This window comes from Aspergillus steynii (assembly GCF_002849105.1).
Source record: "Aspergillus steynii IBT 23096 chromosome Unknown P170scaffold_7, whole genome shotgun sequence".
Classification (NCBI taxonomy): domain Eukaryota; kingdom Fungi; phylum Ascomycota; class Eurotiomycetes; order Eurotiales; family Aspergillaceae; genus Aspergillus; species Aspergillus steynii.
Window position 1 is genome coordinate 1,186,387 of NW_020194404.1, and position 25,968 is coordinate 1,212,354.

The window sequence follows — 25,968 nt, forward strand, 5'->3', positions numbered from 1 at the left end:
GTTCGAGATTCGCTAGATTGGTTGGTAACCCGGCTCATTTCACCGGTTTTCCGAGGGTTGAATGTTGGTCTCGATGATATCTTTCGAACATTATATTGGGGTAGGACAGAGCTGCATACCTGCTCATGGGACCGCCAAATGAGAATGCGAGTACGTGCGAACATCTGCACGGGCAGTAATCTAACACAAGGATCGCCGACGTCGCGTCTGACGCCTCTCTATCGAACGCGTTGCTGATGTAATCCTACTTATAGGCTTTCACTCTATGTGCTTTTTCTTTTTCTTTCTTTTCAAACACCCAAGTCCTTTACTTACCACTTCTAGTTCTACCTGATCTTTGACGGCTTGACATATTCAAAACTACTCGCTAAAAAACATTGCAAGCCAGAATGGTGACCAGCATCGCCGAACATCCCGAGAAACTAAGTGATCAAGAACCTCTGTCGAATCTATTGGTGGGACCCGGCCATACTATCTCCGACGCAACCCATCAAAAGTACTTTCTGGGGCCTCTAAAGCCATGGACCTCCTTTGATGCGGATGTACGAGCTCGCAGTGACACGACACACTGGAGTAGTCATGTTCTGTTATTTAGACACCGGTATCAAACCCCGGCCGCCAGCCTGAAGATCGAACACGTACGGTGCGGTGATGAAACGGGGGTTCAGGGCCGATTTGTGGCCAACGTGGGCCAGGTACTATCTGCCGCTTGTGCTGCTTCTAATACTGACCTGCGATTTGGGGACTTTAAAGCCACAGCCCTCTCACTCTCACGAGCTATCACTAACATAGAGTGTTAGGCCAGCTTGAGGTCTACATAATGCCAAGTTCGGACTCCTATCCACTTACAATTGGACTATTTGGTCAAGAAAGAGTTGAGAAATGGGCAATGACAGCTATCTACCCGAGAAGTAGGCTTACGCTGCGAGAATATTTCTAATTTTTACGCGATCCTAATATCGGTGCACCTAGATTTAACACGCCTTAGGTAGGTGACCAGAGCTAGAACGCTAGAGTATAACTAATATTGATCAAAGGTACACAAACATTATCAAATATCAGATGTCTCCACCCCTCAGAATATTAATCGAGCTATAAATCTTGAATATCCTCCAGCAATATCGAGTCTTCAGCTTGTTAAAACGGAATATAACGGCATCAAGTACTGGGCATTACCTGACCTACCAGGGCTGTTCCTCAGGGAAATGACGGAGTCAGACAGGAGGACATGTTTGTAGAGTAAGACATGAATCAGTCGAGGAAGTGGGATTGGTTTGAGCGCAGGAAATAGTCTGTATGTAGCATCTCCTTCCAATCTAAACCTGCCTTGTGCAGTCCCTTGAGGTTACCCTCTAGACCAAACGCTCTTGCCTTCATCCTGCCAGCCAGAGCCACAAGGTGCCCGGGGAAGGTGTTTGATGGATAAAGGCTCGATGGACCAGAGAATCCCAGAGGAAATGAACCACAATCCATCCAATTCGCATATCTATCCCACTAGATCGAGCCATCATCTCATCACTTTCTTCTATCTTCTATCTTTCATCTTCCATTTTCCATCTTCTAGTCCGTATCACTTTCCTACCGAGACATGGTCAAAATTAAAGAAAAATTCAAGGAGGGCTACCTCTTGGCCAAGCGCAAGTATCGTGAGATTCCTAATATACCTGAGTGGGTCAGCTACCATCGACCGAAAATCAGGGATGAAAGGGTATACGACCCTCCCGAAGCGCAGGAGTACGCGGGGAAGAAAGCGCTGGTCGTTGGAGCGTACGGAGACCTGGGAGAAGAAATTGCATACCGACTGCTTCTGCACGGGTGTGAATGGATCTTCCTCGCCAGTGACCGCGAGGACGAGCTGGACAATATGTCCAAGCGTTTCCAACACGACGCCCGCCTGCGCTCAGTTAACCCAGACTACCAAGTCTGTTGGCTCCCACTCGATCTCCGCCATTCAGATGGGGTGATAAATTTTATTCATCGATTTCTCGCACGATCGAACAGACTCCATATCATCATCTTCAATGCGGCAACCTTTCACCCGGATTATCAGGCGATTCTCGTGGCCAACAACATGTACACCGAGCGGACGATCCAGGGTATCTCTCTCTCTTCTTCCACCGTGACTGCCTGCTAACCCCCTCATGACACAGTCAACTGCTACTCGCTGTGCTTGATATTCGCAGCCCTTCAAAGAGTGCTTTTCGACTCGGCAAAGGAGGCAAACCAGCCCGCTCATGTGGTTTTTGTCACCTGTTCCTGGATGGCCAACGATTATGGCCAGACCCTCCCGGGCACTCCATCTGCTCTGCGCAACTGGCTTGCCAATAAGAGGAATTTTTCAGGGGATGGTCATCTCCATCTCAGCAAGCTGCTCTTGACCTTTTATGCCTACTATTGGTCCCAAATAGGGGATCTAAATACACACCGCATCATTGTCAACACCGTGTGGCCAGGCCCCCTCAGACACACCAACTTCTATCGACATTTCAATGCCAGCGTCAAACGCCTTATCGACGAGGGACGCGCGTGCTTTGGCCGGAGCACCGTCAGGGCGGCCCAGGTCGTGCTGGCTGCTGCACGCAGTCATGCGAACACCCATGGGTGTTGCCTAGCGGGATATTATAAATATGAGTATGTAAATCCCCCCGGAGGGCTGGAAAGCCTTGGCTGATGAATTCCCAAGAGGAAAGAATCTCGTAATGCAACATGCCCGCTTGGGTTGCGAAAGACTGGTGTATCGACTTATCCGCGACGTGATAGGGACTGAGTGGCCAGGTATCGAACAGGCACTTCCAGAAGACCCAAACGCTCTCGAGCCTATTGTGAGTCACCCATGGGACCCTCTGAGGTGAGATACGCCGATGGAGCCTCTTGCGCTTCCCATCCAAATATATACAAGACATGATCGAGAAAGCACACGTGTATCAGTAGAGGATCAAGCAATGAATTGATTTGGTATCTCAGCGTGTATCGTCTCCCGCAACAAAGAAGAAGTGCAAGATCCATGCTCCTCATACCATACAAAACACACGCAACAGCCCGAATCGACGCTTACCATTGAGACGTCTTCAGCCCATACTCAACAGCCTTCTGCACATTGTCCACAATAGTCTTGGGGGTCCACGTCGGCTCCCCTCCGCTGTAGACTCCAGTTCGCACGAGTAACGAGTGCCACTGGCTACCATGTGCGCTCCTGTATGTATTGGCCCCCTGGATATCGGATTCCGGGTTATCGCCCACCATGTAGACATTCCGCAGCGGCTGCTGGATGTTCGCGCCGAATGCCCGCGAGCGGTTCCGTAGCAGCTGGTTCTCCGCGAACTCATACGTCCCCTGGTGCGGTTTCCCGATAATCGTCTTCTTCAGCTCGGCGCCTTTGCTAGGCCCGCCCGTGATGGCAGCCCAGGTGCCATCCAGCGCCTCGCGGAATCCGCCCTGGCCGAGACGCGGGAGGTGGTATGCCGCAGCCCACACCAGATCCGGGTTGGAGTAGTAGAGATGAGGCTGGCCGTCCTGCAGATATCCTCGATTCGGGAGATCCGAGCGGCCATTCATCTCGGATACCGTGCCTAGAACACCCTGGGACGAGAGCAGGACGTCCAGGATGACCTGGGCGTCGAGGGCCCAGTCGCGCGGGTCATTAAAGACGAAGACGGCATCGATCTTGAGGCCCTTGGTGGGGTCCTTGGGGTCGCGGGGGCTGAATGGTGGGAGAGGCCGCGTGAATCCCTCGTAGTAGTTGCGGAATACCTTGGAAAACGGCCAGATGGTCGGGTTGGCCATGAAGATGTCGCCGGGGGTGACCACGTTCTTGAACCCGTATCTAGATGCGATGGGTCAGTGCGAATTACACACGTAGCCGAGACATTAAAAGGCTGGGAGGGGGGTTCATACTTTTCTGCAACTTGGCGACAGCCATCGCCCTCGCCTCCGACGACCAACACGCATTTGTTCTCCAGGGCGCTCTGTTCATCCGGTCCCCGCACGAGCTCCGCAAAGGGCGAATGGCTCTGGATAATCACCGACGGGTCCAATGGCACTTGCAGTTTCTCGCTGATCTCCGCGACTCGCTCCGTTTCGTGTTTCCCGCCTCCGTTGGTCAGGAGAATGAAGGGGATTCCTTGGTCCTTGAGGAGGGCCAGCGACTCGGCCGCTCCGGGAATGGGTTTGGAGGATCGCAGCAGCACGCCGTCAATGCTGGGGTGAGGACAATCAGTCATTCATCGTTTGCAATTCGAGTCGGTTGTACCCAGTTCAGTTCCCTTATGTACTCACTCGAAGGCAAACGCGAAGTCGGGGACTCGTGGCGAGGAGCTGGCTGTCTGGAAGGATCGGCGACCCGAGCCGGTCTCTAGAAAGGAGCGGGTGCATGCGCGGTGGACGAGGCCGACGGACCTCCAAAGGCCTTGGGGTCGCATGGTTATTTACAGGGGAAAGAAATTGGCAGGATTGGGTGGGGGGGAGAGGAAGAAAGGCAAACGTGGAGAGTGAGAAGAGTAGGACAAGACAGGAAGACGGAGAGCTTAAGTTTCCCCCGGAGATATAAATAATCGGGCCACATGATATCATTTGGTTATCAGTCCAACTCCACCGTCGTTCGTCCTTTATCCACCTTCACCTCCCCTTCGGCTTCCCAGTCCCCACAAATCTCTGATCGTCTTATCATGGCATTCGACCGCTCAATCGCCCCCAAGAATGCATGCCTCGCCACCAATATACCTCCCTACTGAGATCATCCTCCAGATCGTCGGGTTCATCGCGGCCGACGAGTCCTGCCGACAGGAGGCCCTGCATTCCTGTTGCTTGGTATCGCGACAATGGTACTCGGCGGCGATCGCACCGCTGTATGAAAAACCTCATGTCGGCACCGGGGTGGCCTTTGGGCGATTCACAGACACCATCAGTCCACCGATCGGGGCGCGCAAGAGCAAGCTGAACCTGGGCAGTCTGGTCCACCGGCTGGATCTGAGCGGTCTCGTGCATCACAGCTCGAACAGCCTCACTGCGAGACTGCTGGGTCGCGTCAAGGAGAATCTGGAAATCTTCATTGCGCCGAAGGTGTCATTCTCGTGCGTCCTCCTCTCCCCCCGGTCCCTCCCTCTCAACCCCAGTCTTTGCTAACCCCAATCGCCTCCAGAATAAACAGTCTCCCCGCATTATCCAAATGCGTCAACCTCCGATCCCTCGACCTGTCACTAGTCGGCGACCCCATCCCCTTCACGAACCTCAAACAAGCCCTCAGCCGACTCCGCAAACTCAGCACCCTGCGGCTCCCCCGCTCCACCATCCTCACGCCCCCCGAATCCTCCTCCGCCTCCCAAGCCATCGAGTGGCCCCCGCAGCTCACGCGCCTCCAGCTCAGCGGCCGCTTCAACCCGCTCACCATCCCAACCTTCGCCTGGCCGCTCTCCCTCACCAGCCTCAGCCTCAAGAACTGCTCCGACCTCTCCGTCAGCAACCTCGGCAGCCTGATGAGCAGCCCCTACCTCAACCACAGCCTCCAGCGGCTCAGCATCTCCGGCGCAAACCGCGGCCTGCAGCCCGAGTCCGTCAACGCCATCCTGGCCTTCCTGCCGCGTCTCACCACCCTCAGCATCCCCGGCGACATGGTCGAGGACACCTTCTTCGAGATCCTGTGCCACATGGCGCCCGCCGTGGCGCTCGAGGTGCTCGAGTTCTCGTACCCGAGCCTCGATCCGAACCTGGTGTTTTCGACCGAGGCCCTCATCCGGGCCCTGGGTAGTGGGCTGGCGAATCTGAGGGCTGTCGGGTTCGCGGATCTCTTCTGTACCGAGCAGCGCGTGGAGGAGGACGAGGATGTCGAGGAGATCCTGCAGAAACGGGCGGCGGAGAGATCCGGGGAGGGGGGCTACGAAGAGAGGGAGGATCTTCTTGTGGGTGTATATTATATATGATGTGATGTGATGTGATGCGACGCGATGCTTATTGTCTACGCGGTTATGATTAATGAAGTCATGTTTCGGTGGGAAGGTAGATTGATTTTCCTTTCTTCCCTTTCTCTACCCTCCCTGATCTACTGTCCACTCGCAGCTTACCTAGTATTTCTAAATCCACCTCTTCGTCGAAGTAAATCCCTCAAATTAAGAAAATAAACTAACTCAGTCTTTACCTTAAGATAAGATGTCAGGTGCACACCCAGAGTAAGAGGACTAGGGCCTACTCAGAGACTACAATGTGCCCCTCAAAGAGGCAACCAACCAAACCGGAGACAAGAGTCTAAATAACATCGCTTTTGACAACTACATGAACCACTCTACCTAATCCCACCCAGGCAACGGAAAGAGTTCCACCGGCCTCCTGGGACAGCAGCATCAACCAAGCTGGATAGATCGAGAAAAGGGGGAGGTAATAAACAGAATAACAAAGGGGGGTGGGTGGAGGAAAGAAAGGTGCAATCATGAGAATAAGGAGCAAGAGGATAGAACAGAAGACAAGAAAAAGAAAATCAAGGCAAAAATGTTTTAGGAAAGAAGAGAAGAGAGAAAAAAAAGGAATAAATAATGAGTTTGGACGCCTACACAAAATATTCATCGCATCTAGCTCGACACCTGCATTATAAACGGGAAAGAGGAAAAGAAAAAGGGAGATGATAAAGGGGAAACAGGAATAAAGCGGTTGGAAAGAAAAAAAATGAAGCAAGAAAAAAAACAAGTCCGATTTCTCATAATGCAGGACTCATCGTGATAAAATGCGCCTCCAAGAACACAGTCCTCCCTTTCTCATTACAATTTACAACTTACAGCCACCACCAGAAGTGGTCGCCGCTCTATCAAGTCAGGGACGCGATCACGGCGGGCGCAACGCCTTCCTCCTCGGACCGGACGGTGATCTTCGTTGTCACGCCGGTCTTGCTGGAGAATGCCATCTTGATCAGGGCGGCCACTCGGCCGCCGGACACGGTCTTGCCGAACAGCTTGAGGGTATGGGTGCTGTTGCTCAGGGCCACATCGGTGCCTTCAAGGGGCTGCAGGGAGAGCGTAGAGATGAGTTGTTCCGTGGCATCTATGGCTGGGTTAGCATCGAATGGAGCTGGCAAGGCAATGTTGCGATCGAAGAGTTCGTGACATACCTGAAATGCCCTTCATGTTGCTGAGCTGCAAGGTCTCGCTCTCTTCCTCCCCGTTGGCACCGGTCTGCTCCCAGACATGGTCGAAGCTGCCGGCGAATGTAGGAATGACATAGTCGCTGCCCGTAAGTTCCAGGTCTTCCACCTGGTATTCGTCCTCGTATCCACCCTCCTCGGGCTCGCCAGTCGTCGGGTCGATTTCCTTGCTGGTGAATTTCAGGACGTTCGTAAAGGAGGTGACAGCAACGCTGTTCTCTCCAGCAAGCTTCTTGAACGTAACATACACGATGCCGGGTTCGTTGGTGGGAAGCTTGGGCGCAGGGACAATGAATTCCTCCTCCAGGACATCCTCCTCGGACGGCGCGGCGACAATGGTTACGTCTTCCAGCACAGTATCCGGAAGGGTGTTCTTGATATCGTACTGGATGACAATGTGTTCCTTGAAGACATGCTTGACAGCCGTAACAACGTATTCCGTCTCGCTCTCAGTGAGTTCGACGGGGACGGAGGACTTGAGGAGCGTTCCGTACTCCTTGAGCTCGGGGATCTGCATGAGCTGCTCGGCGTACTTCTGAGTAGCAGCGGCGGTGGCGGCCTCGGCCACACCGTTGGACTTGCCCTTGGGGGGTCCGGTCGACGGAGCCTTGAGCGTGGGCGTTGCGGTCCTGAGCTTCGTGATGCGCTCCTCGTTCAGGGCCTGTTCCTGCGTGACAACTGGGACTGTGGCCACGTCGAACGCGGCAGCGAATGTTTGCTTGTCGTTCGACGTCACGTACATGACGAGCTGGTGTTCAAAGGTCGAAAGCGAATACATCGAATCTAGTCGGGTTAGCAAATCACGCTGGCTGTTGCGTGGTGGAACATGGGTATCATACCGTTCTTGATGAACGCCGACGCGGCCTCATCCTCCTCGGACATCAACCGCAGGTTGAGTGCGGCACGATCACGAACCTCGTCATCGGTGTCATCCAGGCAGCGAGTGAGAAGAACAGAGACACTCGACTTGACTTCGGGATCCTTCTGTCCCACGCCGAATTTAGCCAAAGCCGTAACAGCGGCAGCCCGAACAATGGCGTTTTCCAAAACCACTCGGTTATAGATATAGCGGATGTACTTGGTAGGATGCGAGGTCTTCGGGCCTTCGACACCGAGAAGGTGCAAGATTCGGACGGACAGCTTCGTGAACTCGCAATCCTCGATGAACTCACAGAGATGAGCAAGAGCTAATGTTGGTCAGATCATAATCACACGCGGTATACAAAATTCGAGGGAGAGAAAAATCTTACCGTCTTCCTTGCTGTCGGGAACGAATTTGATCAGATCAAACATGCTCTCAACAACGCTGCGCTTGAACTCGTAGCCACCCTCGTCCCGCAGGATACCACTCAGGAATGCCAGCATGCCAGCCTGCTTGCTGGGGAACTTCAAGCAGAGCGTCCGGATAGCCTCCACAATGGTGATCTTGAACTCATCGGTGATGTCGGCCATGAAGCCAGAGATCTGCTTCATCAGGCGGTCGACGCTGGCCTCGTTGCCCGTCTTGAGCAGGGTGGTGATCGCAAAGGTGGCAATGGAACGGTTGGAATTCGAGATCAACGACTCGATGTCGGGGTTGCAGACATTCACCACGTGCGGCTTGAAGCTGGCAAAGTTGTGGAGGATACGGATGGCCGCAAACTTGGTGATGGACCGGGGAGAGGACAAGAACAGCTGCAGGACGTGGACCGCCTGGGAGGCCTCGGCATCGTTAACGTCGCGCATGTCACAGATAGCCTTTGCCGCTTCGAAGTTGACCATCTCGTGCTTGTGTCGGAGCCAGCCATCAAGCATCTGCATCATGGGCTTCCTCAGGCCCGGGTCTTCCTCGGCCAGTTTGGCCGCTAACCGCACCAGCAGGACCAGCGCAGCGGGACTCTTCACAACACCGGCAGCGCCATACTGCTGGACCATCTTCACCAAGGCCATCCGGTCGTGCGAGCGCATCTGGTACAGGAGACCGATGGCATGGTATTGGGTCATGAAATTGGACTGGGAGATGGCGTGGGCCTGGGAGCTGCCGCCGAATCCAAGGAAACCGGTCGACTGCTTCCCAGACGAGGCGGCTTCCTGCGTCTCACTCTGCCATCTGCGGACAACATCGCGGGCGATCGGGAGGAGGTGGTAGGAGGAGACCAGGGCGGCGGAGGAAACAGACGGGGTCTTGTCGACAATGGCGGTCTTGATCAATCGCTCAATTCCTTGTACCGTAGTACCCTTTTCCAGAGAAAGTCACCATGGTTAGTCCTTCGGCTCAACACAATGTATACAAGGCCAGCGGAAGCGCTTACATCGATAATGCGGCACAGGGCACGGATGGCATTCGCGCGGTAGACAACATCACTACCGACCGCGGTGTCCTTCATGATGATACTAGTCGACATGATCACATCCTCTGCGGTGTTTGCCAGCTCCTTCAGGATAAGGTAGACCATCTGTCTCAGCGAGGGGTCCTTGTTCTGGAACAATTTCGAAATGCCGAAGAAAAGGGTGGTGGCCTCGTTCGTAGGGAATTGCTCCCCGGTGAACACGAGCACCGCAATCTTGGTCAGGAGGGTACGGCATTGTCGAGGAGAGATCGGCGAAGTATTGAACAATCGTGCTATATGGATAGAAAGACAGACGCAGAAAAGTCAGCAACCATTCCGGGGGGATTCTGAGCGCCGTGGGGGGGATATTCTGGGGTGCCGGTCCCCTTACCATCTTGGAACACGGAGGTGCGATCCAGCTTGATCATAGTCTGGTCGGCATCCTCATCTTTCTTCATATAACTCATGGTGACGGGCCGCTGGAATTGCAGCAGGCAGAGACACTCTCTCTATCTCAGCGTCAGAACCTGGAAAAGCGAGACCCCGGACAGGTGACGTCGGAGTCAATGGGCGAATAAGGGCGGGTCAAGTATTATGGTTTAGTCGAAGTAGGCAAGACGATTGTGCAGGCGGTGTGTGTGTATGGCAAGCAACCGAATTACCGCGGCCTCATTATCCTCAGGGGAAAGAGTGGGAGGGAGATAGAAGAGAGGGTGACGGGGAGGCGGGAGCGGGAGAAGAGGGAGGGGGAATATGACACTGTAGCCCCGAAGACGCAGAATGAATGGATGTTTTGCCAGTCGGAGGAGCTGCTCTCCAACTGGAATCTCCAGGTGGCCTCAGGTTAGTCTAGTCCGTCTTGGGCGCTGGCCCGCACCGCCACGCCCGCACGTGAGCCGTGGCTGGTGCGCAGGCAAACGCTGCAAACACGCGGGCATCTCGGCGGGACGTAATGGCCTTCGTTATTGTGGTTGACTGCCGGACTTCCTAGTCAACCCCTGCCTATTTATTGTCCTGTTCTGGTCCCTCATTGTACAATTGCATCTGGAACAACCTATCCACCATGCAGGTCGAGGTCAACCCCAACGAGGACACCGAGTGGTCCGTCTCCCCCCATCCCACCTCCGGCCCTCATACATCCAACATACTCACATCCTTCCCCGCCACCGCAGGAACGACATTCTGCGCAAGCACGGTGTCATCCCAGAGAAGCCGCAAGACCCCGAACCCCTCATCCAGGAAGCCCTCGTCGAGGCCGAGAAGAAAGCATACGAAAGCCGCCTCGAAGACAAAGACATCGACGAACTAGACGAGCTCGAGGACGAGGAAGACGAGGAATTCCTCGAACAATATCGGTACGAGGACGAGCATACCACCCACCAAATTAACCGCATCCTCTTCAATTGCTAACTCCCACGCAGTCAGAAACGTCTCGCAGAGCTCTCGACCCTCCAACAAACCAGCGTCCACAACCAAGTATACCCCATCCAGAAGGTCGACTACGCGCGCGAAGTGACCGATGCGTCGGCGAAATACTTCGTCCTGGTGCACTTGACCTCGTCGTCGGACGGAAATGTGGAGTCGCGGGTCCTGACGGAGCTGTGGCGCCAACTGGCCGCCAAGTACGGCGATGTCAAGTTCTGTCAGATCCGTGGGAACATGTGCATTGAAGGCTATCCGGATAAGAACACGCCGACGATTCTGGTGTACAAGGACGGTGAGATTCGGAGGCAGATCATCACGCTGAGGGAATTTAATGGTCCTAGAACCAAACTGGAAGGTAACCTCCTATCCCCATTCCTGATCGCTCGTTCTGTAGGGCTTCGCAGTTACGGACCATGCTCATCATGTCTTATGTAGATCTCGAGAGAATGCTTCTAGACCTCGGCGCCATCAAGGAGAGCGACATTCGCCTGAAGAAACGGTCGGATTCGTCAGATGAGGAACGGCCATCCAAGATTAAATCCCAGGCTAAGCGTGATGATGACGATGACGACGACTGGGACTAAAGAGTTATGAACTAAAATAATTGTCAATTTATGAAATGTCACGACTGCATGATCCTGGAGATCGGTGACTTGTTAAAATAGACTTCTACTTGCTATACTTGATGTGTGCTATTTGATCGTATTTTAGAAACGTTGGACAGGGGGAATATTCCACAGTATCTGCGCTGCTAGATATTGGCCATGGAACAAAGTAAACCGATGATGTGTACCAATATGCTACGGCAATACCAACCTGTTCAATGCGCAACCAAGGACTACGCTTGAGAGTATTGAAAGCATCTGTTCAAAGTGTGTACTAGAGCTATAATCATATATAAACAAAGAAAGCATGACGACCACATCGAAAGAATATTTCAGAATGAACCAGCACACGAATATAGCGATGTGTCGAGTACACGCCCCTATATCTCCATTGACTCCAGGGCCAGTCCAAGAGACCCGTTATCGTATACCCAATAGCTCAAAGATCAAAAGCCGAAGAGCTCCAAATATCAATGCCCAAAATTCAAACCCTCAATCCTAATATATCCACGGATAAAGCGCCTCGCAATCATAAACAATCGCGTATAGAGAAGAAAAAAGATAAATGTCATATCGTAAAACTACGACATACCCTGGTGGATATCTCATAGCAGTCCGTCGTTGTCGTCCGCAGCGCTCTCTTCGATCGCCGTGCGCACATGGCTCTCTCGGAATGCAGGTCCCTGTCCGTCGCATTGGGCTCGACCCTTGAGTTTCTCGGCGACCTGCGCGATATCGACAAGGCCATGCTTGAACAGCTCGTGATTTTGAATGAATTCCCAGGTCGTGCTGACATCGAGCAGCTTCTCACCTGTTTCGGCACAGACCAGAACCCGGTGGCGACGGATAGGTTCGCCGTTGGGGACAAGGTTGGAGTAAAAATCGGTAGGCGAGTACCTCAGGGGTCCCGTCGTCGTGGGCCCAGAGTCTGGCGGATTGTTTGATCGACCCAGCGAGCTGGATGTCGCTCGGAGGATCTCATTTTCGGTCGTGAATTTGGCCAGTTCCCGTCTCAGACGCTCGTTGTCGGCCAGTAGGGAGTTGGACTCCTCTTCCAAACTGTTAACTTTGTCCTCCAGGTCTCGCACATGTCGTTCCTTTCGCTCCCGGAATGCGCGCTGGCTACATGGAGTCGGGAAGTCAGAAAATGGCCCCACTCAAGCTTAAACACAATCTGTTCGACCTCTCGAATGATGGACGATCAGAGAAGGGGTGGTAGGGAGAGAAACGTACGCAGCGCGGTTTTGCGCCTTCCGCTTCGTTTGCGCCGGCGTTGTGCCCTCTTTTTCTTCGCTACTGCTCCTCCCTAGGGTCGGGTCTCCGGGATGATCATCACCATCGACGGAGGTTGGTTCTGTATGATTGAGGAGTTCATTGCTGGAGACCGAATGCTTGGAAAAGGACTCGGGCGGGGAATGTGGCGGCGGGACAAAGGACTGGCCGGTGGGGTTTTGGAAGCGAAACGAGGGGTCGAAGGATTGGTAGTTTTGCTGCTCCACGTCCGCGTTATTGAGCGACGCTATAGTAGATCCTGCGGAAGGGCATACCAGAGAGGTGAAGGTGTCCTGAAGATTCTCCGGACGGGGCGCAGATTGATGCTGCTCGGGCGTAGGCAGCCCGGCGGGGAGGCCGTAGAGGGGGAAAGGCTGGGGTTGAGGACCGGAGTAGTATGAATAATCCATCTGTCGCTTGTATCTGGCAAACCAAACAGAAGATCTGACGGGGTAGAGGGAGAAGAAAGTCGGAGTCTGACAGGCGGGACGATAAAAAGCACGGAGGGATGGCGGGATTTAATTAAGGTCGGATCTACTAAGACGGGCGGAGGGGCCGATGGTTGGTCCATCGCGAAGGTTGTTAGTCAGAGCCCACGCCGCTTTTGCGGGCAGATCCGCCAATTGCCAACGTGAGGGTCTAGACGTCTGTGCCGACGCAGCCTCCTCCACTTGCCCGGGCCTGCAGCTCTACGCTTTCCATCGTCCCTCAGCACAAGTGACCCCGGTTCTATTGTCCCCAATTCGCTTGTTTTCACATGGAGAGATGAGAGTCAATTCACAAGAGCATGCATGCAGTGCAGGAATCGAGGAAAACAAGGAAACAAAACAAGACACAACTTTAATTGACGCAATACCACCCCGGAAGCGACCCTAGCCATATTCCGTCGCCAAATACCCACTCGAGACGTGTCTCCTCGTTGCCCAGTCCACCGCATGTTGTTCCATGTGCCCCGTATCATCCGTCCCTCATACGGCATGCCCTTGCAAGACAACAAACCATAGTCTTAACCGTCCGAAACTATCATCTCCAGCCCATCACAATCATCCCGTCATACTCGTCTTCCCCGATGATGCGTCCATAAAAAAGAATGCCAGTCTGAGAACGTCGACAAAAACAAACAAAAGAATGCAGAAAGCAAATGCATGACATATAAAAGCAGTGGGTGTGAAACATCAGTCAAATCAAAACAAGGGGAGGGAAGGTAAAAGGTTTTTAAAATAAGATTGCCGATGTGACAGTCGAGGATCTTCTGGGACCGTGGTCGACAGTAAGATAACAACTCGATCGATGGTTTCATTCTGCATCTCCTTCCGTCTAGCCTTCCCGGTCGATGTAGGCAAAAAAAAATGTATCCCTTCGAAGCATAATCCGAAGAACCATTAGAACGCGGGAGGTCGAGACGTAAGATAGCCAGTTGGTGCGTTTTGAGGCTGCTACCAAGAGACCCTTCCATAAAAAGAAATAAAAGCGATCGTTGAAGATCCGGGGGGAAGGGCCGAATAATCGAGAATCTTCCCCTGATGGAGAGAGCCAGATTAATCGCAAGGCGTGCAGGATGAACGTGGACAACAAAACACAGCAGATCGAAACGGCCGAGACCGGAAAACGATCGAATACGGGGCAACGGGCTAACGGAGAATGCAAGAAAAGAAAATAAGGAAATAAAAGAAAGAGTGGAGACCCAAGGCGAGATAAAGTCCGAAAGGCTGTGCTGCAGGTAGCAGAAGGTTCACCAGTATCACGATGTTCCTGGGGTTTCTCAGAGGAAGGGATGTCAACACGCAGGAAGCTCAACTTGAAATCAAGGAAAAGACAAAAGCCAAGCTCCACTGCCATGCTGCATGATTAGTACCACTGAGCACCGTACCCATCGTCCCGCTTCGCGCGGCTACCGGCAGGGCCATAAGCACCTGAAGCAACCTTGGAAGCAGAACGCAGCCTAACGCCGAAGACTATGAGATTAGTCAGATTCTAGACCCAAATTTGACCCTCTACGTGCGGGGGGTATCACGGTAAAGTACCAAACGCAGAGGAAAGGGGTTCCCTACACGGAACCTAGGTTTCAGATACTCACATCCTATCACTCCCTCCCACGGCACGGTTGGTGTCCGGAGTGTTGTCAAGGGTGCCGCGATCGATGACCTTGCGACGCTGGCTCGAGATACCACCGGGCTTGGCGGCGGCACCGGGAGTGCCCATCGGGGCACCGGCAACGCCCTGGCGGCGCTGTTGTTCCTCGGCCTCCTTGTCTTTCTTGTTGCTGGCGTCCACGATCATGGCGGCGTTCTTCTGATACTTGTAGACGGTCCAGTCGAACACGTAGTCGTACTGGAAGGATTCGCGGACAAACAGGTCACGGAAGATCTTGCGGAGGTACGAGTAGTCGGGCTTGTCATCGAAACGCAGAGAACGGGTGTAGTTCAGGTAGATGGAGAATTCGTTGGGGAATCCACGGCAGAGAACCTCGGTCGGCGTGGTCATCTTCTTCTCCATGATGCGGTCGTACTTCTGTTTCTTAGTAGCCGCCTTCAGTCCCTGCCAGGGGAGGGTGCCGCGGCAGAAGTAGAGCATAACGTAGCCAAGGGACTCCATATCATCACGGCGGGACTGCTCAACACCCAAGTGAGTGTTGATACTGGCATAACGGGCCGTACCAGTAAGGTTCTTGTTCTCACGGTAGGGAATGTGGAAGTGAGTCTTGGGGTCCCGGTACTTCTTGGCCAGACCGAAATCAATCACGTTGACTTGATTTCCACGCTTACCGATACCCATGAGGAAGTTATCCGGCTTGATATCACGGTGAATGAAGGACTTAGCATGAATATACTCGATGCGAGAGATGAGCTGGTCGGCCAGAAGCAGGACGGTTTTCAGTGAGAACTTGCGATTGCAGAAGTTGAAGAGATCTTCCAAACTGGGACCCAGGAGATCGATCACCATGGCATTGTAATCACATTCGGTACCGAACCAGCGAACGAATGGGATTCCAACACCGCCAGCAAGAGACTTGTAGACGCGAGCCTCATACTCGAGTTGGGGATGCTTGGCCTTGACACTCTCCAGCTTGATGGCGATTTCCTCGCCAGAGATGATGTTGGTGCCTGGACACCGTTAGATATTGCATCCACCGAGATCGTCCCACGGGGAGTCTTCACATACCAAGGTAGATATCACCGAAACTACCACTTCCAATCTTGCGGCCAATCCGGTACTTGTTACCCACACGCAAATCCTGGAAGAAATTAGTCAGTCGTGTCGGAGCGTGTGGTGGCCGTGGGAAAAGAACGCACCATGGTCGTCATCTCGATCGAGGGGGCACAGCTAACGTGCTGTGATTCGACGGTTATTCAAACTGTTTCACGCACGTTTATCAGTGGCGGATTCAATCAGAGAAAAAGAAAGAAAGGCAACGGAATAAAGCCCTCGTATTTATAGTTACGAAGCAGCTGACCACGCGGATCCGGGGTGAGGTTGGAGGGTGAGGTAATAGCCACACAGATCACCGTGCAGGCTCAGCCTTCGGCGCGTAGTCGGGCTTACTTGGCACAGTGAAGAGCCTGGTGAGGCTGGGGGAGGGAAGGTTACAGCAGGGAGCCTCAACCGAGTAACCAGAGTAACACGCAAATCCAGCCAGGCAGTCACGATAGTAGTGATACGGGACCCAGCAACGGGAAACAAGGGGGGAGGATGGAGACAGATGAGGACAGCAGCGAAACGAACCTTGTCAAGGAGGGGTGAAAATGGTGAGATAGCGGTGATGTCGACTGTTGGGGGACTCCGACCGACCGTAAGGGCCCGACCGGCAAGGCAAAAGGCGGAGAGAAAAACGAGGGAAGCGACCGACCTAGAAACGGACGACGGTCAGAGAAAACACGACGGGCGGAAATAACAAGCAGAACGTACAGAGACGAGGGAGAGGTCGAATCAAGGGAAATCAAGGGCAGAGCCTTGATTATCTGGAGGGTGAGATATGGAGAGAGAAGAGAGAAGGAGAAGGGGAAGAAAGAGAAGGATCGAAAAGAGAGAGAAAGGAAGAGGGCGAGAGGGGGGAGGCGGCGGGTAAAGAAACGGGAAAGGCCAGTGATCGGGTTCGCTGCGGTTGGCGGTCAAGAGGTATTGGTTGATCGACCTGGTATTTTATCAGGTATATGAGGTATCACTATGGCTTTGGATTGGGGATTTATTTCCTCGAAGGTAAGGTACTCCGTATTCAAGATAATATCTATCTAGTGATTTACAGGATTATTCGGTAAGAAAATATTTTTATTTGCTTTTTTTTTGTGGCAATCGGAAGCAAAGGGGGCAAAAGGGGAGGGTGTAATAAAAAAAAAAAAAAAAAAAAAAAAAAAACATGAAAGGCTGGAAGTCGGTGTGAAGATAGAAAGGAGAAGTGCGAGCTGGTCAGTGAAAGGGCGCGCCAGTGATTGATGGATTCCCTTTGAGAGGTTGGAATGAATGGATTCCCACATCATCTTATCGTCGGTTCACGATGGCAATGACCACCTCGTCCAGGCCGGGTCCATCGTCCATCGCAGTTTCAATCAATGTCTTGGGCCGTGTGGAATGGCATGAATGAATATGGGGGTGGTAATATAGGCACAATGAAACCCAATGTATGGATGAGTTATTATTAGTAGTCGATTCTGAACATCTTAACATCCGGACTGGCGGACTAACCCCAAGTCAGTAAAGGCCGTGGGACTGGGGCGATGGGAATCCATTGGTTTCCGTCCACATATGATTCTTGTTGTTGACAGGTATCGATCCATGTAAGTAAGGTACTCTTGGTCTTCAGACTGACATCCCGAAGGAGCTGGAGACCTCGGGATCTGCATCCAGAACCTTACTCGGGGGGCAAGCGATGCATCTACACAGGACTCGTAACAGAGGGATCGGAGGATGCAACGTTGGGCAACAAACCACCTGAGGGTCAATCTCATGGTCACGATCACGGTCACGGTCAGTCCGGGTCGGGATGATGTCCACATGGACGGCAGTACGTGGATGGAATCCGGACAGAGGATCATGGAATCCAGGTGGATGATGCCATGGGGCACATGCACTGATGCCTTCCAGATGCCCCATGGAACATTTCTGGTAGAGGCAATCGCTGCCTGAGGTCATCACGACCAGCGCGGTATCGGCGCCGTAAAATACAGGCCGAGACGCAGCCCTTTTTGGGCAGAAATCGCGTTTTTATCAAACCGCCGGCGCCTGAGAAAAGCCCCGTTCATCTCTCTCCATGACTGCTTTCGATCCGGGAAGAACAATAAACTCATTCTGTCATACGGTCCTTTCCCCGTCGAGTCTCAATCCTCACGAATTGGTCCCCTGTTGATTCGTCCCCGGTTCTCGCCCCATTCCGACTCGGGAAGTAGATCCTGGTCCCGTCGCTATAGTAAATGCCTCAATTTTGCCCCCCTCACTCTATCCACGCCTCGGATTGCTCGATGGGATTTCACCGCTGGGGTCATCATAGGTAATCCCGGCGGCTTCTTGTCATAATTTCCCCTCTCTCTCTCTCTCCTCCTTCCTCTTCTTTTCTTTTCAGACTGTCATCTTTCTCGTTTACGTATGAATGGTCCGAACGGTCACGATGCATGTTATGTGCATGCGTTGCTGTCGCATCCACCTAGCTAGTGGTCTCCAGTAGCGACACGACTACTGAGAACTATCGAGTCGGCAAGGGCACAACAAACAATTCACTTGACTTTACGCTGCTGCATAAATGACCGATGGCCCGAGAGCGCACCCCCTTGCCTCCATCTGCATTCGGGTCCCTGTTTACGAGGATCGAAGATCAAAACACCAACATAACGGCCATCGTCTCCCACAGTAACCCAGACTGGGTTGTGAAGGTTGCAAGACAATTAGACCCGCGATTATCTCATGCATGTGACAAATGACTAGATCTAGACAGAGGCTTCATGAAATAAATTGTAGAGTAATAGTACAGTTCGGATGAAGGAAAGTCAATAAAATGGAAAATGGAATATGAAGGGGTATAAAAGAAGACAAGAAGGTGAAGAGAAGAAAAGAGGGGAAGAAAAGAAAAGAAGGCAAGAAATAAACACAGCGCATATATGACAACCAGGGTCTCGTGGTAACGCAATTCGAGGCGGTCAGGGGAGATGGTTGAACAGCAGTTCCAACAAACCCCGTTCCAAGAGCCAAGAAAAAGTCATGGGAAGGAAATCAAATACCAAACAGGGGGCAAAATCAAAAAATTTGAGACAGAAGAACGCCGTGGTCGTCCAGCAGTAGATTCGATCACCGTCAACGGGCACCGAATGATGTTGCTAGGTATATTCAGGCCTTCATGGCACGTCTTCCAATAATATCTAGACAAGTCATACCGCTCGAGCTGTTCATATCATGTTGGCCGTTGCGTGTGCCTCGCCAGCATTCCGAGGCTTGCTCTTTTCTGGGGAACTTGCTCTCGCTTCTTCTTCATCCAATCGTCGCCTCCATTCGGCCAAGCTATCACTGAGCCCAGTCTCTTTGGTGGGCGTCCGATCGAAATCGGACTGAGTACTGAGACGATAGTTCCGGTTTGTACTCTCCCAGTGGCTCCGCAGAGTCTCCAGCTCGTTGGCTAGGGAGTCCAGGGCCACAGATCCACGGTTGTCCGGGAAAGGCTCTTCTTGCGACACGGCGCTGTTTGCGCGGGACCGATTCCCTGCACCGCTGATGGTGTTGCTCGAGGCATTGCTGTGGGAGCGCGAGATGCCATTGATGCCTTGACCGGGCTGCGACTGTCGGCGGTAATGCCCAACCGAGGCCTCAACCTGGTCCAGAAGCATGGTGACCTTTTGTTCGGCATCTGAGGCGCGAGTTTCAAGCTGAGAGTTCTCGTGCTTGAGTTGCTCCAATTCCGCACGGCTCTTCTCCGCAGCGGCGACGAGCTCTTGCCGCATGCTCTCAAACTCACCGCGAGACTTGGTCTTGTCGGCTTCAGCGGCCGAAAGATCTGCTCTCAGCCTGCTGATTTGGTCCTCGAGAATCGTAATGGAAGATGTTGTCTCCTCGTGTAGGTCATCGATGGTCTGATGGAGATGCGAGCGCTCGGCTTCCCAGTCGGCAGGCGCTTCGGAACCGCCGCTTGCGAGCTCCTTTTGGGCGGCTTCCAATTCCGACTGCATTTTGGCATTCTGGGATTTGTACCGGCTGAGCTCGTCTTTCATGCGTTTCAACATCTTCTCGGTACCTTTAACATAATGGACGGCGGATTGATAGTCGTTCTCCAGCTGCTCCAGTTTCTCCCTGAAGGCACGGTCGGCTTCCTGCTCACGAGATTCGAACGACGATTTCAGGTCCTCGTGCGCCTTAATGCTGGTCGAGAGTTGCTGCTCTAGCTCACGTAACCGACCTTGTTCGGGGGTTCCGAACCGAGATCCAGGGGAGTCGAGCCGAGGAGAGCGTCTGTTGTCGGGATAACCAACGCCGCGCTCACCCAAAAGGTCCTTGAGAGCAGCGTGTTGGATAGCCAATGCTCCTGACTCGCGCTGGTGGTTCTCCAGCTGAGCCTTGAGGTCCCTGTTCTCGGCGGCATAGGACTGGCTTTCTTTCATCGCTGTCTGGAGCTGTCTACGGAGCTGCAAGCCCTCTCTGCTTGCCTGTTCCTGGTATGCTTCTAGCCCGGCGATTCTCTCCTCCGCGCGGCGAAGTTTGTCTGCCGCGTCGTCTGCAGCAGTGTGGCTGGCCTTTGCTAGATTATTAGCCCTTTCGATCTGGGCCTCGAGAGCAGACACGCGCTGATCAGCGAGCGAGCGCATGGATGTGTCAGAGTCAAAGGAGGAGGCACGATCCAGACCGGACAAGAAAGCATTCTTATGAGTCTCGGCCTCTCTCGCACTAGTTTCAGCCAACTCCTCGGCCTCTCGCAAACGACGGTTAACATTCTCCAGATCAGACGTCCGTTCTTCGTGCTCCGACCTCAGCTGCAACAGCTTTTTCTCCAGTCCTCCCCGGCGCTCACGTTCCTCCTCCAATTGTCTTTCAAGAAGGGACGATTTGTCGGTAGAGGCATGTACTGCTTCCCGCAAGGTTCCGAGATTATTGCCGAGGTCACCGAGGCGAGTAGAAGATTCCTCAAGATTCTTCAACAATTCCTCCTTGTCCAGGGTCAATTGCTTCAAAGCGGAGTCGGCATCCGCTCGCAACAATGACTCTTCCCTGACAGCAGCCTCCGCTTGGTGGAGCTGAGCGCGCAAACTTTCCATCTCAATGGCGTTGTTCTGCATTTCGAGTTCGGCGAGTCTTCGCCGCGTGGCCTCGCACGTTTCTTCCGCCAATTCCCTGCCACGTTTCTCCTGGTCAAGTTCATTCGTAATGACCTCGAGCTTAGATTTGGCCTCGTTGTGAGAGGCGATGGCCAGTGCGAGTCTTCTGCTGATCTCGGTGCTTCGGTCGGAGATAGTCTCATCGTGGTCTTGGGAGCGTCTATCCGGCTGGGGAGTACCGCGCTGACTGCCGCCATGAGCAGCGAGCTTGGCACGGGAATAAGCGGCCTCGTTAACGGCAACATCTCTTTGATGTTCAACTTCGGCGACGCGTTTGGACGCGATCGCTGCTTGCCGGTCCACGGTTGCTTGCATCTTGGCCAATTCAGCCCGCATGGCGAGGAATGCCTCGATCAAGGGCCGATCCTCGTCAGCAAACGTATCCACCGCCTGCTCATCCAAGTTGGTACCGTTGGCTAGGTTTGGTGCATAACCGGCCTTCTTGGCCAGCGCCAGCTCAGATGCGTACCACGCATTGCGGTTTTTCACCAGTTCGAGCTCCTTAATCAAGGCCTCTTGGTGCGCAGTCAACCGGGGCGATCGCGGCTCGTCTCCAAGAGTCCTCGAGTTTCGATGACCCCGGGATTCCACCGACCCGTCAATGCTAGGGTGTCGTCCCAGAACCGACTCGTCGGCACTATCCATAGAACTTCGCTGCCGTTGCTGGCGTAGAGAGCGTTGCCTAGTCGGCGCACTCATCAGAGGAGCAGCCTCGCCAGCCTCCATCGCCTTGGCAGACATCCTCGATTGGGGCTGAGGTTGCTGAGTGGGAGTACGCGAGCCCGCGGGGTAAGCACCTGACTCAGAGACCGACCGGGGGTCTTTGGGAGACTCTCGTGGCGACTCCCTAGGCGGCTCGGCGGTCACTGCCCGAACAGTATCCACGGGCGGGCCTCCATATGCACGATCGAGTTTCGTCGGGGTTTTGCTGCGAGGGTTCACGGCATGCGGAGGAGCGGGGCCTCGAGGGCCGGGCGTCGGGGCCTGACCCGGCGGCGGAGGGCCGGACGGAGCCTGTGCGATGGATGCCCGGGGCAGCCTTGAGCCTGGTCCGGGACTAGGGCCAAGCTCCGATCGACCGGTCGGGCTTATCATGCTTTCGCGCGACGGTCCCGGCCGTCGTTGCTGCATGTCTAGGCTTTGGTTCTGAGCTTCGCGAGAGGTGCGGCCGGTTGGCGCACCAGTCCTATCGGTACTCCCTTTCCTCACCCCTGTCACCCCTGGGGGCGGGCCTCTCTCTCCTCCGTTTTGAGAGTCGGTGGGATAACGGATTTTCGACGTGTCGAGGATGTAGGCCATGCTGAGCTCCACGGGATCTCTGGGGGCTGAACTCGGCTCTCCAGCCATCACGATCACTTGCTTTCCGAAAGCCGTCATGCTGTGGCCCGACCGCGGAGACGGCGCGGGTCCCATGTTCTGGAACGAATACCATCTCCGGGTGGTGATGCGAAAGGCGGCCAGATCCCCGAGGTCAACGCCCTCGTCCGTGCGACCACCGAATATATACATGACGTCGTTCACTAGAGCCGCCGCGTGGCCCTCACGAGGAGTTGGAATGAACCCGACGCAATCTAACTGAGACCATTGGTTGGCACGCGGGTCGTAGGTCCAGACATCGTTAAACCACTGCAGCCCGTTCGTTCCTCCGAATCTATACTCATCAGCAAATGGGTTTCATCGACAGTGTCACTCGTGCACTTACAAATACAGTCGATCGTTGAAGCTGACGATGGAATGGTTGGTTCTGGCCGGAGGAATCTGACCGGGGGGTGGTCCGCCCTGGTGGCTGTTCCGAATCAAAAACTCCCACTTGTTGTTTGGGTTTGAAAGTTGATTCAGATCAAACGCAACCAGGTCGTTAAAAAAGTAACCCTCCACCTGACCACCGAAGACGTAGAGTCTAGAACCGAGGATATTCAACGTATGGCCATACCGTCCGGAAGGCCGGGGGCCGGGGGGTATTGAGCGGGACCACTGGCGGGAGGCTGGACGCAATAAATTGTTAGGAGCTTCAACCACAGGTAGAGCAAGACGCTCGAGGTACTTACAAGTATTCAGGAGGTAGAGAGTGTCGTCCAACGTGTCATTCTCGTCAACCTTCGTATCTCCGCCAAACACGATGAATGCGTTGCCCACCAACAAACTTGCGTGGCCGACTCTCGGGCCCGGGCCCTCTGACACCGTTGCAATTGGGAAACAGGAAAGATTCCCGCCACTGCTTTCGATCATCCAGAGGTCCCCCTTCACCGTAGACCCATCTATTAAACCACCCATCATGTAAACATCGCCCTCCTTCGAAGCGACCGCGTTGATCGCTGCTCCATATCGCGGAAAGGGGTTTGCCTGGGGCGTAGAGAAATTCAAGCGACGTTGCGACCAAGGGTAGAGCGAGGTGCCGGGGCTAGTGTTGGGGGAATTGCTAGTCGGGCCCTGCAGCGAGCGCTGTAATTGCAAACATCAGTGACCGTTCTTCGGCGAGGCCAGTCGCGACCAATGCGGGAGGACTGGTAAGATGGGCAAGGGGGAAAACCAACCTGCGATTCCGACTCGGCTCTCTGTCGCATCCGGTGGGTTTCCGGGCTGCTTGTGCTGTTCACCGAATTCAAGGAATTGTTGTAGCTACTACTGGGAGTCGGCGTCTGAGGATTCCCTCCCTCCCGTTCCTTCGGCGCCGGGGGCGCCGCAGCCGGTGGTGCACTTGGTGGTGCAGCTGGCGGTGCATTTGGCGGCGCTCCCTCAGAACTCTGAACATTTCTCGTTGCCGGAGGAGGCACCGCGGTATTTTGCTGCTGCTGATTCTTCTTCGATTTAAAGAGGAAGGCCATCGTGACAATTGGATCGTAAACGGTCGTTCAAAGCGCAAAACTTTCAATTAAGCGTATCAAGGATTCAGAGAAGAAGAAAAAAAAAAGTCAAATCAAACAGCGCAAATCCGTGTCGAATATGGGAATTATAAAAGCCTCCTTCACCGAAGGGCCACGATCGTTTCACACGAAAGGGTGGTGAAGAGAGAAGAAAGAGAAAATGTACAGGCGCCAGGCTGTAGAAAGGTGTCAAATGAGCGAGCGGAGGCGGAAATCCGCAGGGAAATGCTGGAAATTCGAGGACGAAGCCGTTCGGAGGAGAGGAAAACAACGGTCTCCCATGCACGAAAACCGTGGCCCGGAGTAGGGAGAGCGACCAACGGGGGGGGCTCTTCTACTTCCACAGGAACCTCACAAAACCTCGACTGCCAGCCCGAGGGAGCATGAGCGAGTTAATAAAGCAGGGTGATCACTGAGATGACCGAAATTAAGAGGAAGGATAGAACAATTACGAGTAAAAACGGAAAACAGAAAAGCAATGCAAAAGCGCAAAACAGCCCCCAAGCACGACCAGGAAAAAAAAGGGAAGGGGGACGCAGGCACACAGTCGGAGAATAAGAGAGGGAAGGAGGAAGCGGAAGCAGCAGCAGCAGAGGTATGGGGCTTGTGCATGAAAACTGGAGAGGGAAGGGAAGAAAGAGGGCGAGAGGGTAAGGCGAGGCTCCGGCGTTTCAAAGGGTTCCTGGCCAGCATGAATTAGATAATTCGTCTGGTTGTTATGTGATTTGACCCGACTTTCTCAAGAGACGGTGGTTGATTGACCGGAGCTAAAGTCGTTAGGGGGAAAAGGAAGCGACACCGCCTGTTGAACGCCTCTTTTGATTGATTCACTTGCGTCAAGGGGTGTGTTTACTCTGGAGTACCTTTTGGAGGCAGTAGTAGGAAGGGTACGAAGGAAAAGCAAAGGGCCCACGAGCCACGAGGGTTTGGGGTGTTTTTATTTGGATCTTTCTGAGTACTTCCTCGCCAGGTTCATACCTCAATAGAGTAGTACTACTACTCGCGTACTCCGTACTGCGTCCTCTGTAAAGATGCATACTCCGGAGTAGATGCGCACCCACCCGGTCCTTAAGATAATTTCAATCGTACCCAAAATAGCCCATCGCCTCCATCGTGCTGCCGACGACATCATCGGGCAGGAGAAAATCCCCTAGCCCTACCCAAACCGAACCTATCCACGGACAATTTCTATCGACCTCCCGACTATTAATGTTGGCCCCGGTTCGCCCTGACAGATGGCACTAGCCGGGCCTCCCTAGTAGATTAAGTAGGCAACAAGTGCCATCTTTAAATACTCGATAGTCTATCAAAACGTCTAGAATCCAGGGTCTCTCGATTCGGCGGTCCCCCGAATTCTCTGCCGTGCTTGAGGCTGTGCCGACTGTCGTTCCAGTATTCTGGATCATGAGCGCGTCTTTCGCCGGCTCCATTCCTTGCAGTCCGGTCACCGCGTCCCATGGGTTTTGGCTGCAGGAACCGACCACCGGTCCATGTTCTGCTTCCCTTCGACCTCTCGGTCGCAACAGGCGGAACGGCCATGCACAAGTCAGGATGCTCCTTGCCGCTGATCAACGGCGTACGGCGTCCCATGAGACCGCGGGAATTCCGCTGGATGACCGGTTGGGGTGGATGATGTGGTGACCAGATAACTGAGCATGGTTAGCGTTCCAGAGCTAGCGAAGTCTCTCGAGCCGGTCTAGTCAGGGACGGGTTCCAGCACCAGAGCGGATCCAGGGGGGGGAAGCGAAAACTTTTTTTTCTGGTATCCAATTTCCATCCGCGAAAGGGGGAAACAGTGGTTGATCTGGTCAAAGCCGTCAAAGCAAGCCATGTCGGCAGGCGGGACTGCCGGGCCTATCAGGGAGTCCAGGCCGCTCGAACACTTCGACTGGGGCAGCTCGATGGTTCGGCAGGGATGAAGTCACAGATGGTTTTTGGTTCTTCACTCCACTTTCCCCTTTTCTTCTTTTCTCTCTCTCTATCTCGGTGTTCTCTTTTCTTTTTTTGGTGCGGTTTCTACTACGGGCTATACCTACCTCGTCGGAGCTTCTTCCAACCACGATGGGGAAGCCACCGCTTCGTATT

General features: G+C 53.7%; 12 protein-coding genes across 12 annotated transcripts; 5 read left to right on the plus strand and 7 right to left on the minus strand.

Annotated features, from left to right (window-relative positions):
- Window positions 1–389: 389 nt before the first annotated feature.
- On the plus strand, window positions 390–800 carry P170DRAFT_478653 (uncharacterized protein; the record flags this gene model as incomplete). Its single annotated transcript, XM_024853580.1, has 1 exon — window positions 390–800. The coding sequence occupies one exon, from the start codon at window positions 390–392 to the stop codon at window positions 798–800; it is 411 nt and encodes a 136-aa protein (XP_024701012.1).
- A 733-nt stretch (window positions 801–1,533) lies between these two features.
- On the plus strand, window positions 1,534–2,274 carry P170DRAFT_250334 (uncharacterized protein). The gene has a single exon (XM_024843021.1). The coding sequence runs from the start codon at window positions 1,589–1,591 to the stop codon at window positions 2,132–2,134; it is 546 nt and encodes a 181-aa protein (XP_024701013.1). The 5' UTR covers window positions 1,534–1,588; the 3' UTR covers window positions 2,135–2,274.
- A 777-nt stretch (window positions 2,275–3,051) lies between these two features.
- On the minus strand, window positions 3,052–4,418 carry P170DRAFT_364431 (putative HAD superfamily hydrolase; the record flags this gene model as incomplete). The annotated part of the gene is made up of 3 exons (XM_024844637.1): window positions 3,052–3,823; window positions 3,895–4,197; window positions 4,276–4,418. 3 exons carry the CDS (start codon window positions 4,416–4,418, stop codon window positions 3,052–3,054), a joined length of 1,218 nt encoding a protein of 405 aa, XP_024701014.1.
- A 277-nt stretch (window positions 4,419–4,695) lies between these two features.
- Window positions 4,696–5,915, plus strand: P170DRAFT_365550 (F-box domain protein; the record flags this gene model as incomplete). Its single annotated transcript, XM_024844711.1, has 2 exons — window positions 4,696–5,069; window positions 5,138–5,915. 2 exons carry the CDS (start codon window positions 4,696–4,698, stop codon window positions 5,913–5,915), a joined length of 1,152 nt encoding a protein of 383 aa, XP_024701015.1.
- Window positions 5,916–6,136: 221 nt separating this feature from the next.
- Window positions 6,137–6,671, minus strand: P170DRAFT_250360 (uncharacterized protein). The gene has a single exon (XM_024843022.1). It carries the CDS (start codon window positions 6,550–6,552, stop codon window positions 6,238–6,240), a length of 315 nt encoding a protein of 104 aa, XP_024701016.1. The 5' UTR covers window positions 6,553–6,671; the 3' UTR covers window positions 6,137–6,237.
- Window positions 6,672–6,790: 119 nt separating this feature from the next.
- P170DRAFT_414193 (coatomer subunit gamma) lies at window positions 6,791–10,218 on the minus strand (the record flags this gene model as incomplete). The annotated part of the gene is made up of 6 exons (XM_024847010.1): window positions 9,824–10,218; window positions 9,415–9,725; window positions 8,374–9,340; window positions 7,963–8,310; window positions 7,091–7,906; window positions 6,791–7,029 (listed from the first exon to the last, which is right to left on the minus strand). The coding sequence occupies exons 1-6, from the start codon at window positions 9,897–9,899 to the stop codon at window positions 6,791–6,793; spliced, it is 2,757 nt and encodes a 918-aa protein (XP_024701017.1). The 5' UTR covers window positions 9,900–10,218.
- A 192-nt stretch (window positions 10,219–10,410) lies between these two features.
- Window positions 10,411–11,534, plus strand: P170DRAFT_439447 (phosducin family protein). The gene is made up of 4 exons (XM_024849832.1): window positions 10,411–10,533; window positions 10,605–10,787; window positions 10,854–11,212; window positions 11,293–11,534. Exons 1-4 carry the CDS (start codon window positions 10,496–10,498, stop codon window positions 11,439–11,441), a joined length of 729 nt encoding a protein of 242 aa, XP_024701018.1. The 5' UTR covers window positions 10,411–10,495; the 3' UTR covers window positions 11,442–11,534.
- Window positions 11,535–12,067: 533 nt separating this feature from the next.
- On the minus strand, window positions 12,068–13,144 carry rsmA (putative bZIP transcription factor (Fcr3); the record flags this gene model as incomplete). The annotated part of the gene is made up of 3 exons (XM_024844670.1): window positions 12,068–12,584; window positions 12,696–12,955; window positions 13,010–13,144. 3 exons carry the CDS (start codon window positions 13,142–13,144, stop codon window positions 12,068–12,070), a joined length of 912 nt encoding a protein of 303 aa, XP_024701019.1.
- Window positions 13,145–13,882: 738 nt separating this feature from the next.
- Window positions 13,883–14,896, minus strand: P170DRAFT_250520 (uncharacterized protein). The gene is made up of 3 exons (XM_024843023.1): window positions 14,812–14,896; window positions 14,409–14,676; window positions 13,883–14,342 (listed from the first exon to the last, which is right to left on the minus strand). Exons 2-3 carry the CDS (start codon window positions 14,571–14,573, stop codon window positions 14,052–14,054), a joined length of 456 nt encoding a protein of 151 aa, XP_024701020.1. The 5' UTR covers window positions 14,574–14,676; window positions 14,812–14,896; the 3' UTR covers window positions 13,883–14,051.
- On the minus strand, window positions 14,583–16,039 carry P170DRAFT_478660 (casein kinase 1 family protein; the record flags this gene model as incomplete). The annotated part of the gene is made up of 4 exons (XM_024853581.1): window positions 14,583–14,676; window positions 14,812–15,838; window positions 15,897–15,969; window positions 16,028–16,039. The coding sequence occupies 4 exons, from the start codon at window positions 16,037–16,039 to the stop codon at window positions 14,583–14,585; spliced, it is 1,206 nt and encodes a 401-aa protein (XP_024701021.1).
- A 418-nt stretch (window positions 16,040–16,457) lies between these two features.
- On the plus strand, window positions 16,458–16,937 carry P170DRAFT_439450 (uncharacterized protein). The gene is made up of 2 exons (XM_024849833.1): window positions 16,458–16,581; window positions 16,641–16,937. The coding sequence occupies exons 1-2, from the start codon at window positions 16,495–16,497 to the stop codon at window positions 16,887–16,889; spliced, it is 336 nt and encodes a 111-aa protein (XP_024701022.1). The 5' UTR covers window positions 16,458–16,494; the 3' UTR covers window positions 16,890–16,937.
- A 2,168-nt stretch (window positions 16,938–19,105) lies between these two features.
- On the minus strand, window positions 19,106–23,844 carry P170DRAFT_364492 (putative cell polarity protein (Tea1); the record flags this gene model as incomplete). Its single annotated transcript, XM_024844644.1, has 4 exons — window positions 19,106–22,670; window positions 22,722–23,004; window positions 23,068–23,461; window positions 23,554–23,844. The coding sequence occupies 4 exons, from the start codon at window positions 23,842–23,844 to the stop codon at window positions 19,106–19,108; spliced, it is 4,533 nt and encodes a 1,510-aa protein (XP_024701023.1).
- Window positions 23,845–25,968: the final 2,124 nt, after the last annotated feature.

Excerpts from the sequence above, each read along its gene's own strand:
- P170DRAFT_250334 (XM_024843021.1), top strand. The coding sequence starts at position 1,589 with ATGGTCAAAATTAAAGAAAAATTCAAGGAGGGCTACCTCTTGGCCAAG.
- P170DRAFT_250360 (XM_024843022.1), bottom strand. The coding sequence starts at position 6,552 with ATGAATATTTTGTGTAGGCGTCCAAACTCATTATTTATTCCTTTTTTT.
- P170DRAFT_439447 (XM_024849832.1), top strand. The coding sequence starts at position 10,496 with ATGCAGGTCGAGGTCAACCCCAACGAGGACACCGAGTG. Across the intron at positions 10,534-10,604 it reads CCCAACGAGGACACCGAGTG|GAACGACATTCTGCGCAAGC; the intron begins GTCCGTCTCCCC and ends CCGCCACCGCAG. Across the intron at positions 10,788-10,853 it reads GAATTCCTCGAACAATATCG|TCAGAAACGTCTCGCAGAGC; the intron begins GTACGAGGACGA and ends ACTCCCACGCAG.
- P170DRAFT_250520 (XM_024843023.1), bottom strand. The coding sequence starts at position 14,573 with ATGGCAGTGGAGCTTGGCTTTTGTCTTTTCCTTGATTTCAAGTTGAGC. Across the intron at positions 14,343-14,408 it reads CTCGCCTTGGGTCTCCACTC|TTTCCGGTCTCGGCCGTTTC; the intron begins TTTCTTTTATTT and ends GTATTCGATCGT.
- P170DRAFT_439450 (XM_024849833.1), top strand. The coding sequence starts at position 16,495 with ATGTCGACTGTTGGGGGACTCCGACCGACCGTAAGGGCCCGACCGGCA. Across the intron at positions 16,582-16,640 it reads AAACGAGGGAAGCGACCGAC|AGAGACGAGGGAGAGGTCGA; the intron begins CTAGAAACGGAC and ends AGCAGAACGTAC.